The 25,668-nt window shown below is 45.5% G+C and overlaps 1 protein-coding gene across 5 annotated transcripts in view; it reads right to left on the bottom strand.

The window, feature by feature from the left end:
* Window positions 1-482: 482 nt before the first annotated feature.
* Window positions 483-25,668, bottom strand: part of SORBS1 (sorbin and SH3 domain containing 1) — a 115,726-nt gene continuing 90,540 nt past the window's right edge. For 4 of the 5 annotated variants that reach the window (XM_054984096.1, XM_054984095.1, XM_054984094.1 and 1 more), the window contains 8 exons: window positions 23,475-23,642; window positions 21,101-21,147; window positions 20,353-20,467; window positions 20,146-20,271; window positions 18,293-18,487; window positions 3,977-4,035; window positions 2,131-2,243; window positions 483-1,902 (listed from right to left, as the gene is read on the bottom strand). In XM_054984096.1, coding sequence (XP_054840071.1) covers window positions 1,835-1,902; window positions 2,131-2,243; window positions 3,977-4,035; window positions 18,293-18,487; window positions 20,146-20,271; window positions 20,353-20,467; window positions 21,101-21,147; window positions 23,475-23,642 — 891 coding nt within the window. In that variant the 3' untranslated portion in view covers window positions 483-1,834. Of the gene's footprint in view, window positions 1,903-2,130; window positions 2,244-3,976; window positions 4,036-4,926; window positions 4,987-9,941; window positions 10,056-11,685; window positions 12,424-18,292; window positions 18,488-20,145; window positions 20,272-20,352; window positions 20,468-21,100; window positions 21,148-23,474; window positions 23,643-25,668 lie in introns of all 5 variants that reach the window. The other variant, XM_054984092.1, reaches the window with a different exon arrangement.

The following is a 25,668-nucleotide window of genomic DNA, read 5'->3' on the forward strand; positions in this document are numbered from 1 at the left end:
GGCAGCCCAAGCACAGAATCTCTTAGAGGAATGTGCCACACATGTATTATTCTGAGCGGATTTTGCCCTGGATATCTAGCATTTCCACACAGAGATGTGGAAATTTATTTCTTTGGAATATGGCCAAATACCGTTATTTATTCCAAATATGGCAAATACTAGAAGTTAGGAAATGCTGACAACATACACCCCGCCCCCAATATTCTGTGGGCTGTATGGATACTATCCAGCAGAATACTATCAAAGATATGTTTGTTGACAACTACAAAGCCACAACTCCCATTTTCATCCAAAGCTCCTTTATCTCAAGGCATAGATCCAGAGGAGTTAGCCGTGTTAGTCTGTAGTAGCAAAATAGTAGAGAGTCCAGTAGCATCTTTAAGACTAACCAACTTTACTGTGGCATAAGCTTTTGAGAACCACAGCCCTCTTCGTCAGATGCATGAGAGCTGTGGTTCTCGGAAGTTTATGCTACAATAAAGTTGGTTAGTCTTAAAGGTGCCTCTGGACTCTTTACTCTGTCTCAAGGCGTACTCCCAAGGTCACACCCATGTCCTCTGGATTAGTTAAAACTGTCCAAACCTCCCATGATAAAGAAATACTCATTTTTAACCCTTAGGTTGTTTTAGCCAAAGCAAGGCTAGAGAGCTGGACTGGGCTTCTGCTGCCACAGATGAAACTGGGTTCCCAAGACCGTTCATTTGTCCTGCACACTTTTGGAAATACTCTGTATTAAATACCACAATCAGAAACTGTTAAACAAATGTGGAGATCTGGGACTTGCTTATTTTTGTATTCTTAATTTCTGCTAAGGATGAAAGAACAGACGGAACAAGAAAACGGAGAAAAGAACTGGAGCGATCAGGAAGAGCTGGGAGGGAGGAGGCGAGAACAACGAGGGGTTCCAAAGGAGACCCAAATTCTGGAAGCCCGCTAAGCAGCTTCAGAGATTTCAGCAGGCACCTACACATTTTCATTAGAAATTGGCTTTTCAAAAGGATGGATGGCCCAACTTTGAAAGAGGTACCACATCTCACACTTGTGTAACCATTCCACTGACGGGGGGCGGGGGGAGACACAGGCTGGGTTGTGCAGTGGGTGAAAAGGGGGCGAGGCTAATGCATGCTGCAATTAACGGCATGCTCTTCCACAACAGCGCTGATCTCAAGGACCTCTGCGTTAATGTGCATATCCCAAAGCGGGGTGCATGAGACACACTCCTCGGGACACATGGCCCCTGCACCCCAAGCTGGAACCAAGCCCCCCACTTCGTGTAGCCACCCAGGGCCCTGTGGTTGCCAAAGCAACAGCAGTGCCTTGATCTGGCCTTTGGGACCCAAAACAAGGGAACAAGAACCGCCTGACATTTTAACAGGCCCCCTTCCCAGCTTCCCCCACCGTCACACGCACACTGCGCTCAAGGAGGCAGCTCCCGATCCATACGGTCACAATGGGCTCATTTTGTTCTCCCTGTAAATGTCACGTCTCTCCATTCCATTGCTTTCTCCCAGTTTCATTGTGGAGGGCGAGGCCCAATGAAAAGTGAAGCCTTGCCCTGTGTGAGTCCTTGGAGGATAAAACATACAAAGGCAGCATTGTAAACGGCACTCTTCGTGACACTCTCCTCTCTCTCGCCTGCTCCGTAAACAAGGCCAGTAAATCCCCAAAGGAGGCAAGAGTTTTGCCTCAGTCCAACCCTAAGCCAGAGAACCACATTCCACATCCACGTCTCATTTCTCCTCTGCTACATTCATAAATCGTCTCATGTTTCCAAAACGTTTCTGGATTTCCCAACCCACAACCCCCTCTTCCCTGAGGAGAACAGCAGCGGCTTCTATAGGGACACGAGCTTCACGTAGTTGCCTGGGAAAGTACCGAACTGTCTGGTCCGCCTGGACGTGCCTATGGAGAAAGAAAAAGGAAAATATTACCAAGGCGGGTTCACGGAAGGAGGGCCCTGGGGCATGATTCCCTTTGTCCAGACAGGCAATGGGTTTTGTTTCTTTGCCACCTCTTAGGGGCAGGGTCTGGTCAACCTTGATCCTATCAAGCTATCCACCCCACTGCGTAGGAAAAGCCCAGCCAGACTCCTTCTGGGGAAGGGGAGTCTCTCATTGCTCCGCTGCTCACCAACAAACCAGCCATCGTCACATTTCTCCATGACGTCTACAACATCCCCGTCTCTTAATTCCAACTCATCGTCATTCTGCGGGATGTAGCTGTACAATGCTTGGTAGCTGAGTCTGAAAACACACCGACGGAAAGAGATGAAGCCCCCATTAATACCGTGTCTGACCGGCAAACCACAAGCCTTTTGCAAAAAAACCCTTCAAAGATTCACTAATGAGCACAGATCCAGAGGAGTTAGCCGTGTTAGTCTGTAGTTGCAAAATAGGAAAGAGTCCAGTAGCACCTTTAAGGCTAACCAGCTTTATTGTAGCATAAGCTTTTGAGAACCACAGCTCTCTTCATCAGATGCATCGTCAGCTTTTGAGAACCACAGCTCTCTTCATCAGATGCATGCATGCATTTCATGAAGAGAGCTGTGGTTCTCAAGAGCTTATGCTACAATAAAGCTGGTTAGTCTTAAAGGCACCACTAGACTCTTTACTCATGAGCACGTCATTAATGGCAGGAGTCTTACTTGTGGCTCTCCTTCCTAGGTGTCCTCACTACATCATTAGCTCTGCTTTGCTTGGATTCAACTTGACAACGGCAATTCCAGTGCCACAGCCAGATGCAAACCTTGAGTCTACAGGGCCCAGTGAAAAAGAGGGGTACAGCTGTGCCATTAATAGACTGTTAAAAAGGTAAAGGTAGTCCCCTGTGCAAGCACCGAGTCATTACTGACCCATGGGGGGACATCGCATCACAATGTTTTCTTGGCAGGCTTTTTGTTACAGGGTGGTTTGCCATTGCCTTCCCTAGTCATCTACACTTTACCCGCCGGAACCTGGGTACTCATTTTACCAACCTCGGAAGGATGAAAAGCTGAGTCAACCTTGAGCTGGCTACCTGAACCCGGCTTCTGCCAGGATCGAACTCAGGTTGTGAGCAGAGCTTGCGCTGCAGTACTGCAGCGTACCACTCTGTTGGCACATTCAATACCAAACTCCACATATAATCTCCCCAGAAGCCTGGGGGTGGAGACATAAAGAGAGTATCGGAGAACTTCCTATCAGGAATGAGCAGTATCTCTCGGGAGGCATTCTACAGACATGCTTTTAACATGTTTGTAAGTAGGAACACTGATAAAACTGAAGCCCATATAATCCTGTGACTTCCGGATCAAAGAAGATAACAAGCCGTTGAAATGTGTCATGGCAGCAAAAATTGCGATAGCTTCAAAGTGGAAATCACAGAAACTTCCTACACTACAAATTGGTATTCTATGGGGTCACTACATTATTGCAAAAATCACAGATGGCCTCTTTCAAGCTGAAATATATCCCAGAATAATGGATTTTACAGAAAAATGGTTCCTCTTCATTGAGCATATAGCTAAGAACGACATACAACCAAAAAATCCAGTGTACCAAACCATGATGTTATGAAAATGTCAAATCTATGAACACTCTTGACTATACATCCTTAGTCGGACCTCGCACAACAACAAATGACATGCGCAAACAACTTATTCAGTCGTTTGGTTCATCATGATACATCTTATCCTCCTGAACAATCGACAACAAAATAAAGCTTTCAATCTCGTGTAACATCGAAAGAATCCATGCAGATAACCTAACTGAGTGATTGACTCAAAAGACACAGGAACGTTAATATTGTACTATATATTGTACTATTGTAATATTGTACTTTGCAGCAGCTGGTTTTATCGTTATCTTTCATGTTATCGTTGTTTATAAAAAGTTGAAATCAATTTTAAGAAATGTTTTAAAATTTAAACAAATGTGCAATAGCTGCAAGCTTCTAAACATGGCACCAGGGTAACAGGAAAGAATCTGGACCGACTTACATATCTTGTGGGGTGTGACTCCGGTCAGGGCTGGTTCCCAGCGGCAGGGCTTGTGGTTGCTGAGAAATGATGAGAGATGATTTATGGTCACTAAAAGACCCCTTGTGGCCAGGGGCAAGAGGCTGAGAAACGGCACTGCAGTAATGAACGGACTTTTCAGCAATGTTTATGATCTCATTGCAAACAGTTTCCTGGGAGGTACAGGCAAGACACGGCGATCCAAGGGGGGGGGGAACCCAGAGGAGCATCAGCAGGGGAAGGGGAGGAGAGAAATAGTCAGTAAGAGACGGGACAATCCGGGTGCAGCACAAACGTCCAGTAAGAGAACAGAGTTGTAGATCCAGGGACATATTCCAGGCAGTGAAGAAGAAATCCAGATTGTAAGCATGGAAAAAAACAGGCAAGATACAGAAGAATTGGCTGTTTAGTTTTAGGTTCTGAATAACCAAGCAGAAGCAAAAGAGGTTGTGATTAGTTAGCAAGTGCCTCAAAACTGCAAATGCCACCACTTTGGTAAACAGTTCTTTTTAAAAACATGTCAGGCATGCAACGATCCACTGAACCTACCCCACCCCCAGATACTGAAGCTCCTCAACAACATGTAGTTGCTGCATTTTCTTTTTTCCACTAAAAACTTGTTCTAGGTGTAAGGGAGCGCCGCACACTGCCAGAGAGGTTAGCCTGAGGTTGTGTGACAGTTGTTTGGTCAGCTGCCTCTGCAGGACTTTCCTCTTGTGTGTGCTTGGCCTCGCTGCGCCAGGGGTAGCAAGACAACGAACACAAGGGTGTCAGAAGAGAAAGATCCACACTGTGGAATGCTGGCCTCCTTTCCCCAGCCCTGACACTAGCTGTTGTGTGTTTGTGTATTAGAAAGCAGGCAAAGGGTTCGCTACACTGCGTGGAAGACAGGCAGGCTACTGATACGAATCTCAGGGAAACTGTGTTCTTACCACATAGCTCTTTTCAGACTCTGTGAGATCTGGTCCTGGCCTCAATGAATGATGGGAAGGCTGTGTGACCACCAAAGCACATGATAAGGGAGAGCGTTCAGCAGATGGACCAAGTCAAAATTCAAACCAAATGAACACAGCAAAACAAAATGGAGAGAGGGAAAACAAACGCCACGTCAATGACATTGCCCAGTGATTTCAGACAGCAGATTTGTAAACAACGAGGGCACCGAGAGCTACCATCCTTAGCATGGCGACTGTGGAGGGATTAAGCGGGTCAGGAGCAGAGAACTAGAGGGGGGAAATGATGGATTGGCAACACAGTTCGAAACAGATGACCAACGATGTTATGAGGCAATCCCTGTGGAAAGACGTAAACAACACAGGCACCATGGCTTGAAGAGCAATTGCCAGGAGACAGAGAAATTAGGAGTAAAATACGTGATCAACAAGGAGGGCAAGAAGAAATCTTTCCCGGATCTTTGGGATGGGCAGGGCTTTTTTTCAGGGGGAACGCGGGGGAACGGAGTTCTGGAACCTCTTGAAAATGGACACATGGCTGGTGGCCCTGCCCCCTGACCTCCAGACAGGGGAGTTGAGATTGCCCTCTGTCTGGAGATCAGGGGGCGGGGCCACCAGCCATGTGACCATTTTCTCTGAGGGCAACCCACTGAGGGCCAAGCTACAAGTGACGAATGACACTTGAATGGCAAGTGGATTCAGTGGAGGGCAAGTGAACAGGGAGAAATACACTTGCCGTTCAAGTGTCATTCGTCATGTATAGCTTGGCCCTGAGTTCCACCACCTCTTTCCCCAGAAAAAAAGCCCTGGGGATGGGTCCCCACTGTCTTTACTCATATGGCTCATGCTGCCTGTTCAATGGAACGTATATGACTGGTTGTGGTCAAATAAGTTAGTCGAATAAAAAGCAACCTGTCCCGTAGGAGAAACATCAAGATGTCTATAAGGTGACCCCTGTGGGACAAAGTGCAGTTCCAGAAGGGTGGTTTTGCATTGGGAAAATGGAGGGGACAGTGGCCGTTTCCCCACTATTTACCTTCATCCAGAATGCTGTGGAACGTCATGAAAAAACCGCAGAAGATAGCATCTTCTTGTGTGACATCGTGCAAAACTCGCGCGAGAAGATGCTCTCTTCCGCGGTTGTTTTGCGACGTTCCGCAGCGTTCCAGATGAAGATAAGTAGTGTGGAAACGGCCAGTGTTAAACCAATTAAAACTCTTCCGTCAGCAGCTTTTAAACCTTTTGCATACAACTGAAAATCCAACTGGAGCTTTCCTTCCTCTCATCTATTTTGGAGTCAGTTGAGAAGGATAAAAGAGGAAAGACTGTTGACAGACAGAAAATAAGCACTCTTTCAAAGTATAGGTAAGTTGCTGGCTAATCCAGTTGGATCATCCCGTTTTAACCTGCATCTTTCCCTTCTTTTCATAATAAGGAGGATTTCCCATTCGGCAGCAACGTAATAATATTTAATTATATATTTCATCACCCTTTATCAATCTTGCTTTGGGAACACAAAATATCAGTAACGCCAGAGAGGCCAGAAGGTTAAGGTATTGGAGGAAGCCTCAAAAAAACAACAACAGTCTAATTCATTTATATTACAAATGGCCGCCAAGTTCAAACTTGGAGAGCCAGTTTGGTGTAGTGGTTAAGAGCACGGGACTCTAATCTGGAGAGCCGGGTTTGATTCCCCACTCCTCCACGAAGCCAGCTGGGTGACCTTGAGCGAGTCACAGTTCTCTGGAGCTCTCTCAGCCCCACCCACCTCACAGGATGATTGTTGTGGGGTAATAATAACACTTTGTAAACCGCTCTGAGTGAGCATTAAGTTGTCCTGAAGGGCGGTATATAAATCGAATGTTATTATGTTATTATTATAAACCTTTGTGTTTGGGCTTCACTCTCCTTTGGTCTTTTTCTCCCTCCTTCCAAGGGGATGCTTCCTGCCGCATATCAATGCAACCCTCAGATATACCAGCTCTTGAACATGCTGTAAAGTGTAATAGTCTACCCATTGCTAGGTCAGGCAAACATTCCTCCAGCACTCCTACACCAAAAATCTTAACCTGTGTACCTGATAAACTCAGCTCCGGCCTCTTAAACTTCAAGAAACCCCTAAAGAACCATTTGACTTCGTTCTTTTTGAGTCAGGAGAGGAAGAAAAATAAAATTGGTGAGCTTCTCATAGCAGCATTCGATCTTCTGGAAGTTGTATGGAATACCACTGAAGCAGCCTTTCAAAACTGTGAAAGGTAGAAAAGCTGGAAGGCTGTTCACTGTGTACAGCTGGCTAGTGTGCCAAACTGGCAAAACTGGTTTTTGTCTGAGCTCAACGATGGAGCCAACCTTGTTCATCTAATGAGAATGAAACACTTGTGCTGCCACAGAGGCCTTGCGGCTCAAATTATGTATGCTTTCATACAGCCTGAGGCTATGTTAGCTATTAACCTTGGGGACTGTTCACTGTTTTAAAAAGCTGGACCTCAAGATCACAAAGACAGCAAGAAGTTGCAAAAAGATAAAACAGCACAACCGCCACCACCTCCACCACGTGCTTATATACTGCTCTTTTGGACAGATGAGGGCCACCCAGAAGGCTTCCTGCAGAATGGGGAGCCAAAACAGCTTATAACATTCTCCTCTACTTCATTTTAGCCTCACAACAACCCTGGGAGGTAGGTTAGGTTAAGTAACATGGTCACTCCCCTGAGTTTCCACAGCCAGTACATCTTTTAGCAGGCCTCTTTCATGTTATCCCATACGAGTGTCCGTAATGGGATAACAGGGGGAAAAATTGCCCTACTCTCCCTAACAAGGGAGCAAGATGATAGCCCTCAACAAGAACAGTCATCCCTCCATCTATCACAGAACTAGGCAACCACATCATGAACAGAATCTGTGAAAACTGAATCAAATCTGTGACCCTCCTGTCACAAATAGAGGAGATAAATACAAACTTGAGTCTTAAAACAGAGCAAAGAATGAAAACATCTGCTGCATCCAATTCCCAGTTTGGTGTAGTGGTTAAGAACGGCAGGACTCTAATCTGGACAGCCGGGTTTGATTCCCCACTCCTCCGCTTGAAGCCTGCTGGGTGACCTTGGGTCAGTCACAGCTCTCTCGGAGCTCTCTCAGCCCCACCCACCTTATAGGGTGATTGTCATGAGGATAATCGTAACATACTTTGTAAACCACTCTGAGTGGCTGTTAAGTTGTCCTGAAGGATGGTATATAAATCAAATGCAATTATTATTATTTCAACTGTGAATTCCTAATGAATGGATTCATGTTCAAGGTCTGTTTCAAGAAAGCCTTGTGTTACTATTGTTTCAGACGACAGACATGAGGGATTTTGGATAATGTCAACAACCCACTCTATTTTAGCACAGTGCAGAGCAGGCCCTGATCTAGACATGTGCACTTGTCACCTTATGAAGCTGCCTAATTCTGAATCAGACCATCCGGCCCAGCACTGTCCACTCCTGTGGATGGCAGAACTTTTCTGGGCTCGTTCCTAACTGAACTGCCAAGGATCTTTTGAATGAGAGGTGCCAAGGACTGAGCCAAGGGCCTTCTGCATGCAAAAGAGTCACTTAGTAACACCAGTTGACTCCAACATCACTGGGCCACAATGACTTCCATGTGCGGATGAGCCACTGCTGGACCTAGAAACATGAAATTTGGGGAGAACATTCCTTTCATGATGTATACACCCACTAAGAAGGAATTTTAAGAAATTCAAACCCTAAGGGGGTAAAAAATGGTAAAATGTGTTTTCCCAAAGGGAAATCTTCCCTGTGTGGCTGACAGGCTGCTGCCTGCTTGCGCCCCTGCCCACTGTGAGCTCAGCCACTCTTCCCTGATTGGGCCAGCCTTTCAAGGTCATTTGCATATGTGGGCTGATTGGGGCTCACAACATTCCACACCCAAGACAGTTGGAACACAGAGGTCATTTTCATATGCGGCCTGATTGGTTCTCCCCCCTCCCCCCCTGCCCCACATTCTAAACAGTAGGCAGTTGCTACTGGGAGTCATTGAATGTGACCTGAGGTAAAATGTACCTTCCAGTCTTCCCTGAAAAGTTCACTAGGGTTGCCAACTAAAAAAAAAACATAACAAAACAAAAACAAGCCCAAAATGTTACATACCCATAAGTATTTTAACTGGATTTAAAGTAATTAAACACCGTAGCGAAGCATGGGTATCAAGCTGGTTAACGTATATTAACCAGTAATGATGTGCAAGCACATGGTTCACATTATCTAATGCCTGCAAACTGTGAACGGTGGAGCCAGCATGGTGCTAGAGACATTCAAGCTTAAAGAGAACAGGCGATGGCGCCATAGAAGTGTGGGTATAGCATGTGTGTTTTCTCCATAGAGAACGTCCAAGGCTCAACCTCTGGAACATGTTCAGTTAGAGATTCCCAGGCTCAAAGTCCAGAAAGAACACTGCATAAGACAAAATGACTGACTATAGCAACATGCGTCTGTTAGCACTGGACCAGATGGACTGATATCTGGCTCAGTACAAGGCAGCTTCATATCGTCACATGCAGGGCTTTTTTTCAGCGGGAACGTGGTGGAACGGAGTTCCGGAAGCTCTTGAAAATGGTCACATGGCTGGTGGCCCCGCCCCCTGATCTCCAGACAGAGGGGAGTTGAGATTGCCCTCCGCGCTGCAGCTGCAGCGCGGAGGGCAATCTCAACTCCCCTCTGTCTGGAGATCAGGGGGCGGGGCCACCAGCCATGTGACCATTTTCTCCGAGGGCAACCCACTGAGTTCCACCACCTCTTTCCCCAGAAAAAAAGCCCTGGTCACGTGTACCATGCGCCTCACATCCAGCGCTGCTGCAGCGCCAGAAGCTATTAAAAAGGAACGTTGACATGCTGTAATGACAGCAAGATGCATTCAACCTGTGGAATTGATACATGGGTCAGCGAATCACGTGAGACGCCAATGCCAATGAGCCCTTCCCCTCCGATGGTTACCTGCGGCACCATGACCCTGCGCATGAGTCTAGGAGGAGGTTGTGTGGTGACAACAGAAGAAATTGCAGAGGGAGACAGAGGAGCACATGGAGAGAATGGTTTGACGTTGACAGTCTTTGAAAGGAAAGGAAAGTTGGTCAGCAAAGAGCAGTGACCCGTTGACCGGTTGCCATCCTCATGATAAGTAAGATGATCTCACAAAAAGAGAATGTCTTTTCCCAACCTCGGTGCAACCTTAGCAAACAAGCCCATGCAAAGGCAGGCAGGCCAAGCCAGAGCTGGTCTGTCCTATGTTAGCACTACAGGGGTTAATGCATTTCAAATGGGAGGAGCACAAGGCCTATGGCGTGGCTCCCCGTTTAAAAAATTTACTTGCTTACGATTTTATCCTTTCCCCTTCTGCCAAATTTAGGACCTCTCTCTGGTGAGCTTTTGACAAGAACCAATTGTGCAAGAGTGACCTGAATGGATTAGGAACTAGAGACTGAAACTGTCACTTTTAGTGCTAAGAAAAGCTTTATTTTCGTGTATCAAGTCAGGACTCTTTAGGAAAGCGTTAGGATCTCCCCTCTCCGTATGGACAGACGGTGATGAACTCCTTTCTAGCTGAGCCTCTCTTCCCCTACAATACATCTAAATACACTCCAGCAGTCCATGTTTGCTGTCCCACCAACCTCTTACAATGACCATTTACGTTTACTGTCTTGCTCTGGGTAACTCAGATTCGCTTCACTGTCCTGAAGCTCAGACCCTGAGGCAGCCTGGCAAGGTAGTGGCAAGCCCTTACGGTGCCTGCCTGGTGGAAATGGGAAACGGATCTGCCAGGACAGCGAATGTTCCACGTTCACAGCCAATGGCAAAAGCCCTTAAAGGTGGCACAAAATAGCTTGGTCCCCCAATTCCAACATCTCACTTCAAATGAGTTCTCCTGCTCTAACTTGGAGGGCTTGAGGAGATGAAATATGAGGCCCAGACTGTGAGGTCTGGCAATGTTACGGTACCCACTGCTTCACTCAGCTCTTCCTAGCTCGTCTAGAGCCCACGAGCAAAGGGAGATACTGGATTTGCGACAGGGAGCCTCTCTCTAGATTTTTGTGTCCTATATTTGGGCCTATAGGAGGAGCTCTGAACCTTGTTTAAAAGCGGAGTAGAACCACCTTGATGAAAAGAGTCCTCCAGTCAAGAAGGAGCAGTTCCCCTCAGGCAGGGCTTTTTTTCCTGGGGAAAGAGGTGGTGGAACTCAGTGGGTGGCCCTCGGAGAAAATGGTCACATGGCTGGTGGCCCCGCCCCCTGATCTCCAGACAGAGGGGAGTTGAGATTGCCCTCAGCTCAGCAGCGCGGAGGGCAATCTCAACTCCCCTCTGCCTGGAGATCAGGGGGCGGGGCCACCAGCCATGTGACCATTTTCAAGAGGTTCCGGAACTCCATTCCCCAGCGTTCCAGCTGAAAAAAAGCCTTGCCCTCAGGGTATACCACTTGACAGCCACTGTCGAACAAACCAGGCCCCAGCCTAGCGGGCCCAGGTCACAAAGGCCTAAAGTCCTCTCCTCCATCCAAAATAACCCCAGTTAGGTTAATTCCCAGGACTTTTGAACCAAATAGGTTCCATGGAGAATATTTCACTGTCAGCTGCAATCCAACTAGGAGAAGCTTTCACAGACCAGTAGTCTTCCACCCACAACCCCCATGCATAAGCACACTGTAAGACCGCGGGACCACAACACACACATGCAGGAGAAGTACCTTTACGGCCCTGCTTGGATTCTCCTTCCGTTCACCTTGCTTATAATTGCCCACGTCCCTTTTCTTGGGACTATCTCCCTGCTCCTGAATTAGCTTGTTCTCCTCAAAGGTGTGAAGAGGTTTCTTTTGCCAGCTAACACACTGCTCCGGTTTGGGGCACCTCACTCTAGAGATTTCAGGCGTGCCACCGCAGTCTCTGTCGGTTGCGATCCCGTCCTCGGTGGCAACACTCAGACTGACTCCTCGGCTCCTTTGGACCTTGTCTCGCTGGCCGAGGGCATCACTGAGCTCTGAGAGGAAACTGTCGGGGCTGCCAAAGGCGGAGTACGGTGAGCTACTGTGGCTCATGTGAGGGGAAGGGGAGCTAACCAACTTCTCTTCACTTTGCAGAGTGCTCAGGCTGACGTTTTGAGCAGATGACTGAGGCCTGGAAGGGCAGTAAGGCAGTGGGGAAATGACATTCCTTGGGCTGGAGGAGTTGGAGAAGTGAGAATGGTGAAGGCCAAGAGAAGGTGAGGGGCTGGCCACCATCGGCGGGGTGAGATAGCTGATATGACACAGAGAAGCATCAGGGAGAGGGGGCAAGGGAGGGGTTAGGGTTGGGGTGCTGCTGCGGGACACTCCCAGAGTCAGGGAAATCCACTCTGAGGTGATGGCCTGCAATTCAGGCGACAGGGCCGGGCGCGTGAAAGGCAAAGGTGGAGGAGTAGGTGTGAAAAGGAGCTCAGAGCTGGGAGACTTGAGGGAAAGAAAATGGGGGGAAAGAAAGAGAGAGAGAGAGAAAAGAAATAAGCAAAAAACAAAGGCAGATAAGCAAAACAAAGGGCATACAAAGCAAGAGAATGTGAGAGGAAAATAAAAAAGCCAGCCCATGGCTAAGCACAAAAATTTGAAGAAAGTTTCTGGAGCTAAGGTTCAGAAATGTGGAATCGGTGTTCTCTGGAGTGCAGCAGAACTCGAGGCAGAAGGATATACATTCTCTAGCGCTACTGAGCTCTATGCATGTTCTTATGGTTAAAAAGGGGGTACAACCAGATGAGGCAACAATCTGGGCCCTAGATGCTCAGCCCTCCCCCCTATGGCTGTTTTTCTGCTCAGAAGAGTGTGAAATGGCTGCCACGTAGGTGAACTTTGCATTAAGGTAGAATTCGTTCAAAAAACATCGCCACAATTCTTGGGGGGGAAAACCTCAATGTGACAATGGCTGACGCGCGTGCAACAACTTGATGATTCCCTATAAAGTAGGAGCATCCATCTGAAATGTAGCTTAGAGGCAGGAGGAGGTGCTGAGGCCTTCCCTGCCCCATCAGCCAACCCAACTATTTTTTAAAAAGCTGTTTCTCTCTCATCTAGAAAAAAGCAATTTTATTTGAAATATACAGGGATCAGTTTTCTCCCACCTGCCTGTCCTGGCTTTTAAATGTCCCATCCTGGGCTTTAAATGACCTCCCATGTTCCTGCATTGTGAAGAATTGCTATCATTCATCCCACTGCAGTCACAGCTCCCAGTGGATACTTTTCATTATTGAAAAAGTAAGGAGAATTACATAATTAGGGTCTGTCTCTCAGGCATTTGCTTAACTCTTTTACTGAAATCAGTGAGGTTCAAAAAGAAGCAATACCAGACGAGTTGATCTCAAAATCTTTACGTACCCCCTCCCAAAGTGTCTCTGTATTTCATGGGAAACATTCTCCCCATTTGCCTCTCTACACATCACTCAAGTCTAGACTGACCCCCACTTGCAGGTGGTGCATTCCCTATCACAAAGGTCTCCAGATACAACAAACAGAAGTTCATTTTATCTTGATTGGTAGGACTGATTTCAGAGTCAAGATGTCAATGTATACATTCTCCAAATCTCTGCGCAGAGATATGGACACTTGCAGTGGAAAATGTAATGGTATAAAAATGAGCAAAAGTCAGAAAGGGGGAAAAAGATCATTCTCTAGAAGGAATGCCATTCTCTTGGTAGAAAAAGGTGTAGCAGCATTTTTTCACTATAAAATAATTGCTATAATTGATTATCTTTTTTAGACAAAGGAATGTGCCCTGCTGGGGCTTTAATTTTATTCAAAGAATTGAATTGCACAGGGAAGCCATTGAAATTCATAAGCATAAGCACAATTTCAACAGGAAAGAAGAGACTTTAAGAATGAATAGAGCATGGTTTCCAGTCCTGAAAAACACCAGGCTAACAAAATACTCTACATCCTACAATAGCCCTGCAGAGAAGATTAGCATATTAAGCACCAATCCATATGCAAAAGGACCTCCTCAGGATACAGTGAAGCCTCCCTCCATTAGCATTCCGCACCCTGGGAAACTCTCACAGGATGACTCAGCCCAAACCCACCTTCGTGAATAGATATAAATTACCTGTCAAGATCTTCTCCACACTGTGACACTGAGAGATCTCTGCCTTTTGGTGCTACACCTCTGAAGATGCCAGCCACAGCTGCTGGCAAAACATCAGGAACTACAATGCCAAGACCACGGCTATACAGCCCGGAAAATCCACAACAACCACAGTTTGGAAAAGAATTTAATAATAATTAATGTATATATTCCTCCCTGTACCGATAAGCAAATCTGGACTGATTATTGGGACTCTATCTTAGAGTTCCTTGAGGATCTTGAATGGAAATTTCCAGTCTTGGATATGATAGTAGCTGGTGATTTAAATGCCAGAGTAAGTAAGAATGGATTAGATTTGGCAAAGAGTTTAGGACTGACCCTGATGAGGCTCTCCCTACCTGTATGTCTATCTGCAGAAACTCTAAGGATACTCTAATTAATGATGCTGAAATCTGTTTAGCTTGTCTGTGTATTTGGTTCAATCTGATAATATTGAATGGTTCTTTCTGTCATGTCCTTCTGGGGGAATTTAGCTTTGCCACTAGACAAGGGTGTAGTGCGGTAGACTATATGCTGATTCCCTCATCTCTTATGGGACAGGTGAGTTCATTCAAAATCGGGAAGTGTTCAGAAAGTGATCATTTCCCCCGATACTGGGTTTTGGCCGGTTTCCCCACTAGGAGTCTGGACACTGATGGGGACAATTATGGGAATGAGGAAAATAGGGATCCTAGAATTTATTGGTTGCATAAAGTGGCTTGTAAGACTGCAAGATTTCTCCACTCAAATATTTTAGCAGAATCGATGGCCATGTCAAGGAAGCTATTCCAAACTTCAGAGTTAATTGATTCATATGACAGAATCACAATTCCACTCGTGGATGCTCTTGGGGTGCAACCAACACAACAGTAAGCTCATAAGGAGTTAGGTACTTCAGGGTGGTTTTATAATGAATGTCAAAGAATGAAAGCCCAGGTGCGTGCCATCTATAAGCAATATAGAGAATCGAACTTACCAAGACCGCCATTGATATATTTTGAGCTAAAGTATCGATTAAATCAAATCCTTAGAAACAAACAAAGAGCTTTTATACAAAAACGTTGGGGTCTTCTTCTTCGGGCCACAATAAATAATGACAAAGAAATTTTGGGCTTTAGTCTCAGACTCATTGGATAAGAGGGTGGCCTTAAACAGTCCTATTACTGCAAATAAGTGGCAGGATTACTTCTCGTCAATCTTCTATAAAAGTGGAGTTAGACTATCAGAGGAAACACTTTTCAATCTGGCTGACTGTCCTGAATGGCCTCTGGTACAGGCTGAGGAGGTGGAATCTTTTATTGAGCACCTTAAGCCCAGGAAGGCTCCAAGGCCTGATGCAATTCCCCCTGAATTGTTTAAGGCATTCTCAGAGTGATGGGCTCCCTTTCTGGCTGCCCTGTTTACCGAAATAGACAAGACAGGGTTAATGCCTGATGCTTGGACGAATGCGATATTGGTGCCAATATTCAAAAAAGGAAATTGTCAACTCCCAAGTAAGTACAGACCCATTAGTCTCCTGTCTATTGCAGGGAAACTCAGTACAGGACACCTAGTGAATAAACTTAGCGCATGGATGTCAAAGCGGCACATTTTGGGACCAGAGCAAGTCACGGGAAATCTACCTTAGATCATTGTGTAGTGCTTAGCCATCTTGTGAATAAATATAAAAAAGTGAAGGGCTCCAAACTGTTTGTGGCCTTTCTAGATCTTAAGGGAGCTTCTGATTCCGTTTCAAGAGAATTACTTTGGAAGAAGTTTATAAGTGCTGGGATAGATAAGAGTTTGTTATTTTTGATTTAGAAGTTACATCAAAACACTACTTGTCAGGTTAGATGCTCTCGTGAAGGAGATCTAACTCCAAAAATTCCAATAAATACCAAGGTGAAACAAGGTTGTATCTTAGTCCCACTATTATTCAACCTCTTTATAAATGTTCTGGCCAGGGCTTTTTTTCTGGGAAAAGAGGTGGTGGAACTCAGTGGTTTGCCTTTGGAGAAAATGGTCACATGGGTAGTGGCCCCACCCCCTGATCTCCAGACAGAGGGGAGTTTCGATTGCCCTCCACACCGCTGAGCGGCGTGGAGGGCAATCTCAACTCCCCTCTGTCTGGAGATCAGGGGGTGGGGCCACCACCCATGTGACTGTTTTCAAGAGGTTCCGGAACTCCGTTCCCCCGCGTTCCCCCTGAAAAAAAGCCCTGGTTCTGGCTCCTGTCTTGGAGGATTTAGATGGCCACAGTCCCAGACTTGGGACAATCCATGTTCCGTTGCTTTTATACGGAGATGATGCAGTTTTACTTACCCTCTCACAAATTGGTACGAAACGACTATTATCATGCTTTTATGATTAATGTGAAATAAACAAATTGACCCTGAACTTTGAGGAATCGAAAATCGTGGTTTTTGCAAAAGTGTGGAAACCCTTAAAATGGAATATAAAAGGTAATAGGATTGAACAGGTCAAAAGTTTTCATTATTTAGGAATCCATTTCAATTATAGAGCCAGCTAGGTTCCTCATACAAGAGAATTGATAAAATCTGTGAACTTCAATGTACTTGCGCTCACTCGCTTTTATTTTACCAAGGGTAATCAATTTGTGCCCGCTGCTACTAGAGTATTCAGCTACAAAATTAGTGCAAAAATGTTTTATGGATTACCTATATGGATTATGGTTTTCAACAAGGAAGTGGAAAGAATACAATCTAATTTTCTACAGAAAATATTGGGCCTTCCCATGTGTGTGTCTTATGCAGCCATCTGCCTTGAAACCAATCAAAGACTCCTTGAGACTAAAGCATGGATTAACACTATCAAATTTTGGTTACACCTACATTTTAAGAATAATGAGGATAGCCTCATCTTTCATATGCTGATGGAGTCTCAGTCATCCATGTGGCTAAACCATGTAGAAGAGAAAATTAACTCAATAGGGATTAATCGCGAAGATTTATTTTCCCTCACAGAAAAATCATCTTATGCACTAATCAGACAGACTCCTTGACATCAAGATTCAGAATCGTAGCAGTCTTACAAAAGGCAGATGCTCACCCCTGGGTTTGGGTTTTTTACCCCATGGGTATAGGGCAGAGTATTTAACATGTTTAATGGCCCCACATTATCGCAGGGCTTATTTGCTAGCTCGGTTTAATGTGTTACCCTCTGCGATACTTTACGGGAGATTTTATAAAACGCCGTATGCTAACAGGTTATGCACCTGTGCTCGGCGGGACACAGAAACCCTGGAACCTATTTTCCTGTACCGTACTTATTATTGTGATAAACGCCCTATACTTATTGATCCCTTGCTGAGAAAGCAAACAGGGAAGCCTGATAAATGTAAAATTATCTTTCTGTTAACTACTCAGAACCAAAAGGTGATCAAAACTGTAGCTCTGTTTTTGTATCTTGCATCTACGAGGTGAGCTAAGTATTTGTAGACCGACCTGTGATTGTGTGGAGTGTTTCTGTCATTAATATGGGTATAATGCCAATAAAGGCTGCTGCTGCTGAATAGTTATCATGCTGCAAGTAAAACAATAAGCTATGGTTCTCTGAGAAAATTATATTAAGTTTCATGTTCAGAGCCAGAATCCAAGCTCTGGCTTCAATATAATGCTGGCCCAATTCTAATCTGAGGGCGGTACCTGCCACAAACTTCGGTATTCCACATTTTAATCACTCATACATAAAGAAGAACTTTTATCTACCCTGAATCTCCTGCCCATCAGCGTCACTGGATGCCCTCAAATTCTAGTACATTGGGAGAGGGAGAAAAAGTTATCTCTGTCCACTTTTTCTACCCTGAGCATAATTTTATAAACATCTATTACCCTCCCCGCTCTTTAAATCACCTTGTAACAGCCAGGTCAACTCAAGTTCCTGTTGTATGCTGGTTTTTCTCATGGGGTCGCTGTTTCAACATATGAGGACAAGAAGAGAGAAACTGTAGCTTAGAAAGCTATGAATGGCATCTGAACCCCACCTTCAGTGAGCAAATGGTTGTGAATCCCTTCTCACGTGGGCCACCTACAGCAGACCCGACTCAGTGGTTAGAAAGTGAAAAGATCTTATCGCTGGAACTTACAACTAGACAATGGAACAAGATGCCTTCTTCTTTGGCGTTATCTGGGAAAATACGAACTCTCTATAAGAGAACAGCAACGCCATAGAGTTTCACAAGGCCCGGCTGTTTGCCAGATCTAGGGCAGGTACCTGTGGGGAAGCTGTCATGCTGCGGCTTGGAGAGTGAGCGAGTGGCAGGTCAGCATAATCCAGCGTGTTCTTCACCACCGGCCGCTTGAGCACCTCGACGTACGTGACAGGGAAGATGCCTTGGTGGTTGGTGCCGGGGATTCTTCCTTCGTACCAGTTCTCATCCACCCGCCGAAGCAGCGTGATTCTCTCGCCCTGCAGGACCAGAAGAAGAGGAGTGCTGGTCGAAGGTCAAGCTCTAAAAAGGCTTTCAACTCAAACACGCTCCAACAAAAGCAGCTCTCACACGTCCTGTTTCCCATGTAGCCAGGGCTTTTTTTCTGGGAAAAGAGGTGGTGGAACTCAGTGGGTTGCCCTCGGAGAAAATGGTCACATGGCTGGTGGGCCCGCCCCCTGATCTCCAGACAGAGGGGAGTTTAGATTGCCCTCTGCACCGCCACGGCGTGGACTGCAATCTAAACTCCCCTCTGTCTGGAGATCAGGGGGCGGGCCCACCAGCCATGTGACCATTTTCAAGAGGTGCCGGAACTCCGTTCCACTGAGTTCCCGCTGGAAAAAAGCCCTGCATGTAGCTATCTGCACTTTCAGTTTGTGTGAACCTGCTCAAAGGGATCGGTTCATCTGCATTTTAATTCAGTTACAGGCTTTCTCGTAGGCTAACTCAAAAACCACAGAATGCAAGACGGAAGCACTCATCCTCTGGACTGACAGTTGCCAAGGCATGGTGGGAAGGGAAGGTGTAAATGGTGCCAGAGTTGTATGAATTACCTCTAGTCCAAGTTCCAATGAAGAAGCCACAGCCTGAGAGGGACTTTAGTATCACGTGCACGAAATCACACCTTTTTATCCTGGATTAAGTAACCTAGACTAGTTAAGAACCAAGTGTGTTTTCACAGTTTTTATCCTGCAGTAGAACACAAGCTACACTTCTCATGCCAAAAAGAGTGAGAAAATCTGATCTTTTACCGCTCTTGAACCACACAAGGGGGAAAATGTGGAAAACTTGCACTGAGGCTATTCAGAAATTAATCACGATGTTATCTTTATGATGAGCTGTGAGTTGGGCCATAGTTGGGATGCAAACAAAAATACAAATATACCTAACAACGCAAAAAATATTAAAGAGTAACTTACAATTAAAGCCAGAGATGTGCCTACTGAGCTTAGTGGATACTTCAATACAAAGTGAATTTGGAATTTTGATTAGATATATGATAACGGCTGCAAGAATAGTTTACGCACAATATTGGAAATCGAATAAATTTCCAACAGGAGATGACTGGCTCGTGAAAATGTTGGAGATTGCGGAAATGGCAAAATTAACAGAGTTGCTAAGGGATAAAATGACAGCCAACTTCGTGAAGATCTGGAAACCTTTCATGGACTTTCTGTATGTAAAAGAGAAGTCAGAGCGAATGATTTGCAGATTTGAAAATTAGGCTTGTAAGGCAGGCAATAAATAATAGGCTGAAATATGGAAAAAATGCGGGTATCTTTGCAGTAAAGTTGAAGTTATATATTTAGTAAAGATATGGTCATTGTGGAAGAGTTATTGATTAAGTAATGAGTTTAAAGAAATTCTGTAAAATGTACAAAATAGTATATCTCCCTCTATGTTCTCTTTCATTCATGTTTTTTTTCTTGTGTGTGTGTTTATGTTCTTGTTCCTTCATGTGAATCTTTGCTTGTTATATGTTGTAATAAAATAAAAATAATAATAATAATAATAAAAAAAGATAAGCCAAAAAAAAGAAAGAAAAAGAAAATACAAACCTGCAGCATTCACCTAGCAATCAGAAAGCAGCCTGAGGGGAAAAAAAATCTCACTGGCTTAAAGAATCCATCATCTGTACCTTTCTGAAAGACATTTCCACTTGAGTGTCCCCACTGAAATTGAACTTGGCAACTGCGTCTCCGTATTCCAGCACTTGCAGTGGTGAAGTTTTCTTTGGTTGGGATTTTTCTGTGGGAGGAAGCAGCTGAAGACAAAAGTTCGACATCAGGACTCTGAGGAATGCCCGCCACTCTGACCCCCCGTGCCTTAATTGCAAAACAAGTACCTCTATGTATGACCGTGGGAAGATGCCCACTCGGCCATGGTGTTCTCCTTCATACCAGTTCTGATCGATCTGCTTATAAATGTAAACAATATCCCCTTTTTGCAATGGGAGCTCCCTGTTAATAACATACAGGTTATATATTAATTGCTTTTGGAAAAAAACGGAAAATGTAGACAGCAAACACACAATTACAGTCCTGTCCCAAGAGGCTTAAAGTCTGATTAGATGGAAAGCAATCTTCTTGAGGATTCCCTTTAGAATTCTGGCAGATCTCTGGAGTGGCACGGAGGGCAATCTAAACTCCCTTGTATGTGGAGATCAGGGGGCGGGACCACTGGCCACGTGACCATTTTCAAGAGGTGCCGGAACTCCGTTCCACCGTGTTCCAGCTGAAAAAAAGCCCTGGACACAACTAAAAGGGCCACTTTGTTGAATAGCAACAACATATCTGATCAACATGGCAAGGGTGTAACTGGCTTGTCCAGGGGTTTCCCACCAGGGTGTCTGTCCTCACCATTGGGCCGTGAAGCAGCCAGTCGTACCTGACAGACCCCAATTCCCCACCAATGGGGACATGCCAAGGGTGCTCACTGGCCCGCCGGTTTTCCTCAACTTCTAATCTGCCGGGGAGTGACCAAAATGACCTGCTTGAAGCCAATTACAAGAGCCTGTCACTTGGGGAGGTGTGTGTGCATCTATGTTCTCAATATGAAATGGGTGATGGAAACAGACAACCACTGATACTCACTTTAGTGTCTGAGCTTTGAAGTCAAACTTCGCTCTTGCAGCTCTCATCTAAAGGTTGAAAACAGACCCATTAAAATAACTGCCAAGTTCTCCACAAATGGTCTAAAATGGTATGGAAATTACGCTCTACCGTAACAATGCCAAGCACAGACTGTCGGGGGCAGACATCCTAGTAGGTACTGATTAAAGTATTTTGCTTTCTTAAATGTGTCACTGGAGAGTCTGGATCTTATGTAAGTGATCTAAGAGAGAAAATCACCCCAACACCCACTTTCTGGTATACAGGAAAAAAACAAAAGTTAAGCACAAGGACTATATAAAGGGGGCCTTCTTTCAGATTCCCCATTGAAACAAGTTTTAACAATGTAGGACTCATAAAATAAAGCCAGGTACCCCGCATGCAAAGGCAGCTCTATACTGCTGCCTCCGAATCTCTGAAAAACTATTTTCAGCCTGTATCAGACAGCAGCGTAAGGCAGGCCTGGTTGACCGAGTGCCCCAGCAAAGATAACAAAGACAGCCCCTGCAAATTCTGCAACTGCTCCAGTGACAAAGGGATCCACAGAATTTAGAATCAAATCCTCCTTCCGAGGGACAGGCCACAATGTTGTCCCTCCTGGCACCAGCACCCCGAATCTGCCCCAGGGCTAAGGGAGCCCCTCCCTAAAAGCCAGCAACACACCTGAGCTGAGCTATGCTATTGTCTCGCTTCTGTTAATGATTGGCTGGAAAGAGACAAAGGAGAGGAAGGAGAACAGAGTTTGAATAAACTCTGTAGCTCTGAAGGAGAGGGAAAGAAATTTGGGGGGATCCAAGCAGGAAGGGGGAGAGGGAAGCATGTTGAACACACCCACACACAAACACGTACAAAGTTGCCTTATACTGAATCAGACCTTTGACCCATCAAGGTCAGTACCATCTACTCAGGCTTGCAGCAACTCTCTGAGGTATCAGGCAGAAGTCTTTCATATCACCACCTACCAGATACTTTAACCGGAGATGCTGGGGATTGAACCTGAGACCTTTTGCATGCCAACTAGTTGTTCTGCTACTGAGCTGTGGCCCCTCCCCACTTTTGCTGGCTTCATAGTCTTCACCCAAGGGATGCATCCAGTTTGGTGTAGTGGTTAAGAGTGGCGGGACTCTAATCTGGAGACCCGGGTTTGATTCCCCACTCCTCCGCTTGAAGCCAGCTGGGTGGCCTTGGGTCAGTCACAGCTCTCTCGGAGCTCTCTCAGCCCTGCCCACCTCACAGGGTGATTGCTGTGGGGATAATAATAGCAGACTTTGAAAACTGCTCTGAATGGGTGTTAAGTTTCTTGAAGGGCGGTACATAAATCAAATGTTGTCGTTCCTGCACACACACCTTCCTCACTCACATTGGCATGCAGAATATTTTCCCAACTCTGTTCAAACAGTATGATGAACAGGTAAACAAACGCCTCTTGGGCTGACTTTATTGGCTTAAGGGCATACTTCAGAAAGAGTTTCATACTTATCCTCAGGGCTTTTTTTCTGGGAAAAGAGGTGGTGGAACTCAGTGAGTTGCCCTTGGAGAAAATGGTCACATGGCTGGTGGCCCCGCCCCCTGATCTCCAGACAGGGAGGAGTTTAGATCTCCCCTCTGTCTGGAGATCAGGGGGCGGGGCCACCAGCCATGTGACCATTTTCAAGCGGTTCCGGAACTCCGTTCCCCCGCGCTCCTGCTGAAAAAAAGCCCTGCTTATCCTGTGACTTGGGTTGCAATCTGTTTGGAACTGTGACCTGGGGACCCCCATGCTTGTGAATTATGTCCCCTTGAATAATACCTCTCTCCTTTGTCTCTTTCAAAAGAGAATTAAAGCACTGTCATTTCATTAAAAAAAAAACACCTTGAAACATGCTGAGATACCATTCCATTTTCTACCAAGACATGGGAAAAAAATGGAACAAAAGAATGGAAAAGAAAGAACAGCGCTGTCTAGTTACTGAGACAGTCACATGGCCAGGATCAACTACAAGGCAATTAAGTTTCTAAGCATAAGGCACAGAGAAAGAGAGAATGTAGCATTATGTGATGCAGAAGACGTAACAAATGCTCTCTGATTTGCTATAAAAGTAGCTGATATTTAAAGACATGCATCACAGATGTGCACCAGCAATCTTTAGCAGGCATGCTTTATCATATACAGCTTCGGACAGAGGTATTAATTCATCTTAACAAGGCCAAAAGTCAAAAGCAATTTCTACGTGAAGCCAGAATGAGAAAAATATATAAAAAAAAATAAAAATAAACACACTTCTCGGACACCTATAATGTTGGCCTAAAAGCACAACGCTATGAGAGCCAAGTATGATGTTGGGTCACGCAGCAAACTGAGGCGACTAGAACAGACCTCTGACCCAGATTTCCTTTTGGCTGTATCGTCTACATTTAGGAGGTCCCCAAACCGCTCATTAGTGATAAATTGATGGTGCGTAGGAATGACCCCCGTGTGCCTTCTAGCAGCAATATCAGCCTCTTCTTGCTCACGTTTAAGCCGTCTCTGGTCCTCTAACAGTTTCTGCCATAAAATTGCATAAAATGGGCAGTAAATCATCTCGTTTACGGCATTTGCAAAGTGCCAGCAGATTATTAACAGTAACAAAAAAAAAATTATTACTCTCTCCAACGTATCCCAACAAATATAATGGAAAAGTTCAGAGAAACCACACAGGGATAAATGCAAGTGAATGCACGCTGGACCAGATCAACCAGATCTGCAGTTTTGGGTTGCGGCAAATCCGGGGCCTTTGTTGTAATGGCCCCTTGCTTGAACAGCCTTTGGAAGACTTAAGACAATTTCACAAAGAATCTCTGGCAGTGTCATTCTGCATACCATATGCTGGGGATTGACAAGCCTTGTTGTACATTCTTCCCAGGGCCTCTGGGCGGCTGCAGATGAAACCAGGATACTGGGATAGATGCAACCTTTGGTCTGATCCAGCAAGGCAGTGCTCATGTTGTTAACCAGACACGCCCCAATGTGAAGGGTGTGCCCGGCTGGCAAACTTACTTCAGCCCACTGTTGTGTAACCAAAGTAAAACTTTAGCAAGTTATGAGACCGCAGCCTCAAGGCATTCCTTGGGACAAACCACAGTCAGAAAACAGTATCGGCAAAGACCAAGCAATCCTCATGTTGAAACTGCAAGCAGAAATAATTTAATTTTTTTTAAAAAAAATCTCTCTAAAGAATATAAAATGTGCACAGATACTGGAGCTTTGCCCGATCCTTGTGTGATGGCTCAGTATTTTTGAGCCTACAGCTAAACCAAGGCGCATCATGGTAATTTCCTGCTAGTTGTCTTCTAGTACAGTGGTCTTCAGCCTTTCCAAACCTGGAGCCCACCCCTTTAGCCCCCAAACGGCAGCACAGGAGCCACCAAAATGAAAAAAACAACGAGTCCAGTAGCACCTTTAAGACTAACCAACTTTATTGTAGCATAAGATTTCAAGAACCACAGCTCTCTTCATCAAGTGCAACTTTATTGTAGCATAAGCTTTTGAGAGCCACTGCTCTCTTCGTCAGATGCATCTGACGATGCATCTGACGAAGAGAGCTGTGGTTCTCGAAAGCTTATGCTACAATAAAGTGGGTTAGTCTTCAAGGTGCTACTGGACTCTTTGCTGTTTTGCTGCTACAGACTAGCACGGCTCACTCCTCTGATCTATGACCAAAATGAAAGCACATGACAGGAAGTCACATGAGACCAGAATCACAAGAAAAGAAGAGAGGAAAGGCAGAGTGGGGATCCAGGCAGAGGACCGAGAGAGCCAGGGGCAGGAAATACAAGCACAGTAGTGGGAGGGATACTAAAGAGAGGAATAAGCCAAGGGTTGGGGTCACGGAGGAATCTACTCCAGCAGCGTGACAGATTTGGTCTTGCTGCCCTGCTCTGGACCTCTCAATGTGCATGCAAAGAGAGGTGGGAGGCATTTAACTAGCAGCAGGTCCTGTCCATAAAAGTGGCAGCTCTATATAGGCTCTGCAGGGGTGTTTGTGTGGGTGTGGGTGTCTGAGACCCTTAGGATGAAGACCACTGTTGTAGCAAGACAGAGAGAGAGGGTGTCGAAAAGGACTTAAGTATATTAAGGAGGAAATGCTTGTTGGTATGCTCCTTCTCAAAGGAAAAATACAATCAAGCCCAGGGCTTTTTTTCAGGGGGAACGCGGGGGAATGGAGTTCCAGAACCTCTTGAAAATGGCCACATGGCCGGTGGCCCCGCCCCCTGATCTCAAGACAGAGGGGAGTTGAGATTGCCCTCTGTGCCGCTCAGCAACCTCAACTCCCCTCTGTCTGGAGATCAGGGGGCGGGGCCACCAGCCATGTGACCATTTTCTCCAAAGGCAATCCACTGAGTTCCACCACTTCTTTTCTCAGAAAAAAAGCCCTGATCAAGCCAAATTTCATCTTCAAGTAATTAACTAGTTAAGGTCCCTCTCACGCTCCTACTTGGAGGTCCTTCTTCACTTGCTCCCTAGTTTTACCTATTACTTCAGTTCGGCTATCAGTTAGTTCCATGTTTTCCTGCTATTCTGCATCCATTCT

Source organism: Eublepharis macularius, chromosome 6 (assembly GCF_028583425.1).
Source record: "Eublepharis macularius isolate TG4126 chromosome 6, MPM_Emac_v1.0, whole genome shotgun sequence".
Taxonomy (NCBI): Eukaryota; Metazoa; Chordata; class Lepidosauria; order Squamata; family Eublepharidae; genus Eublepharis; species Eublepharis macularius.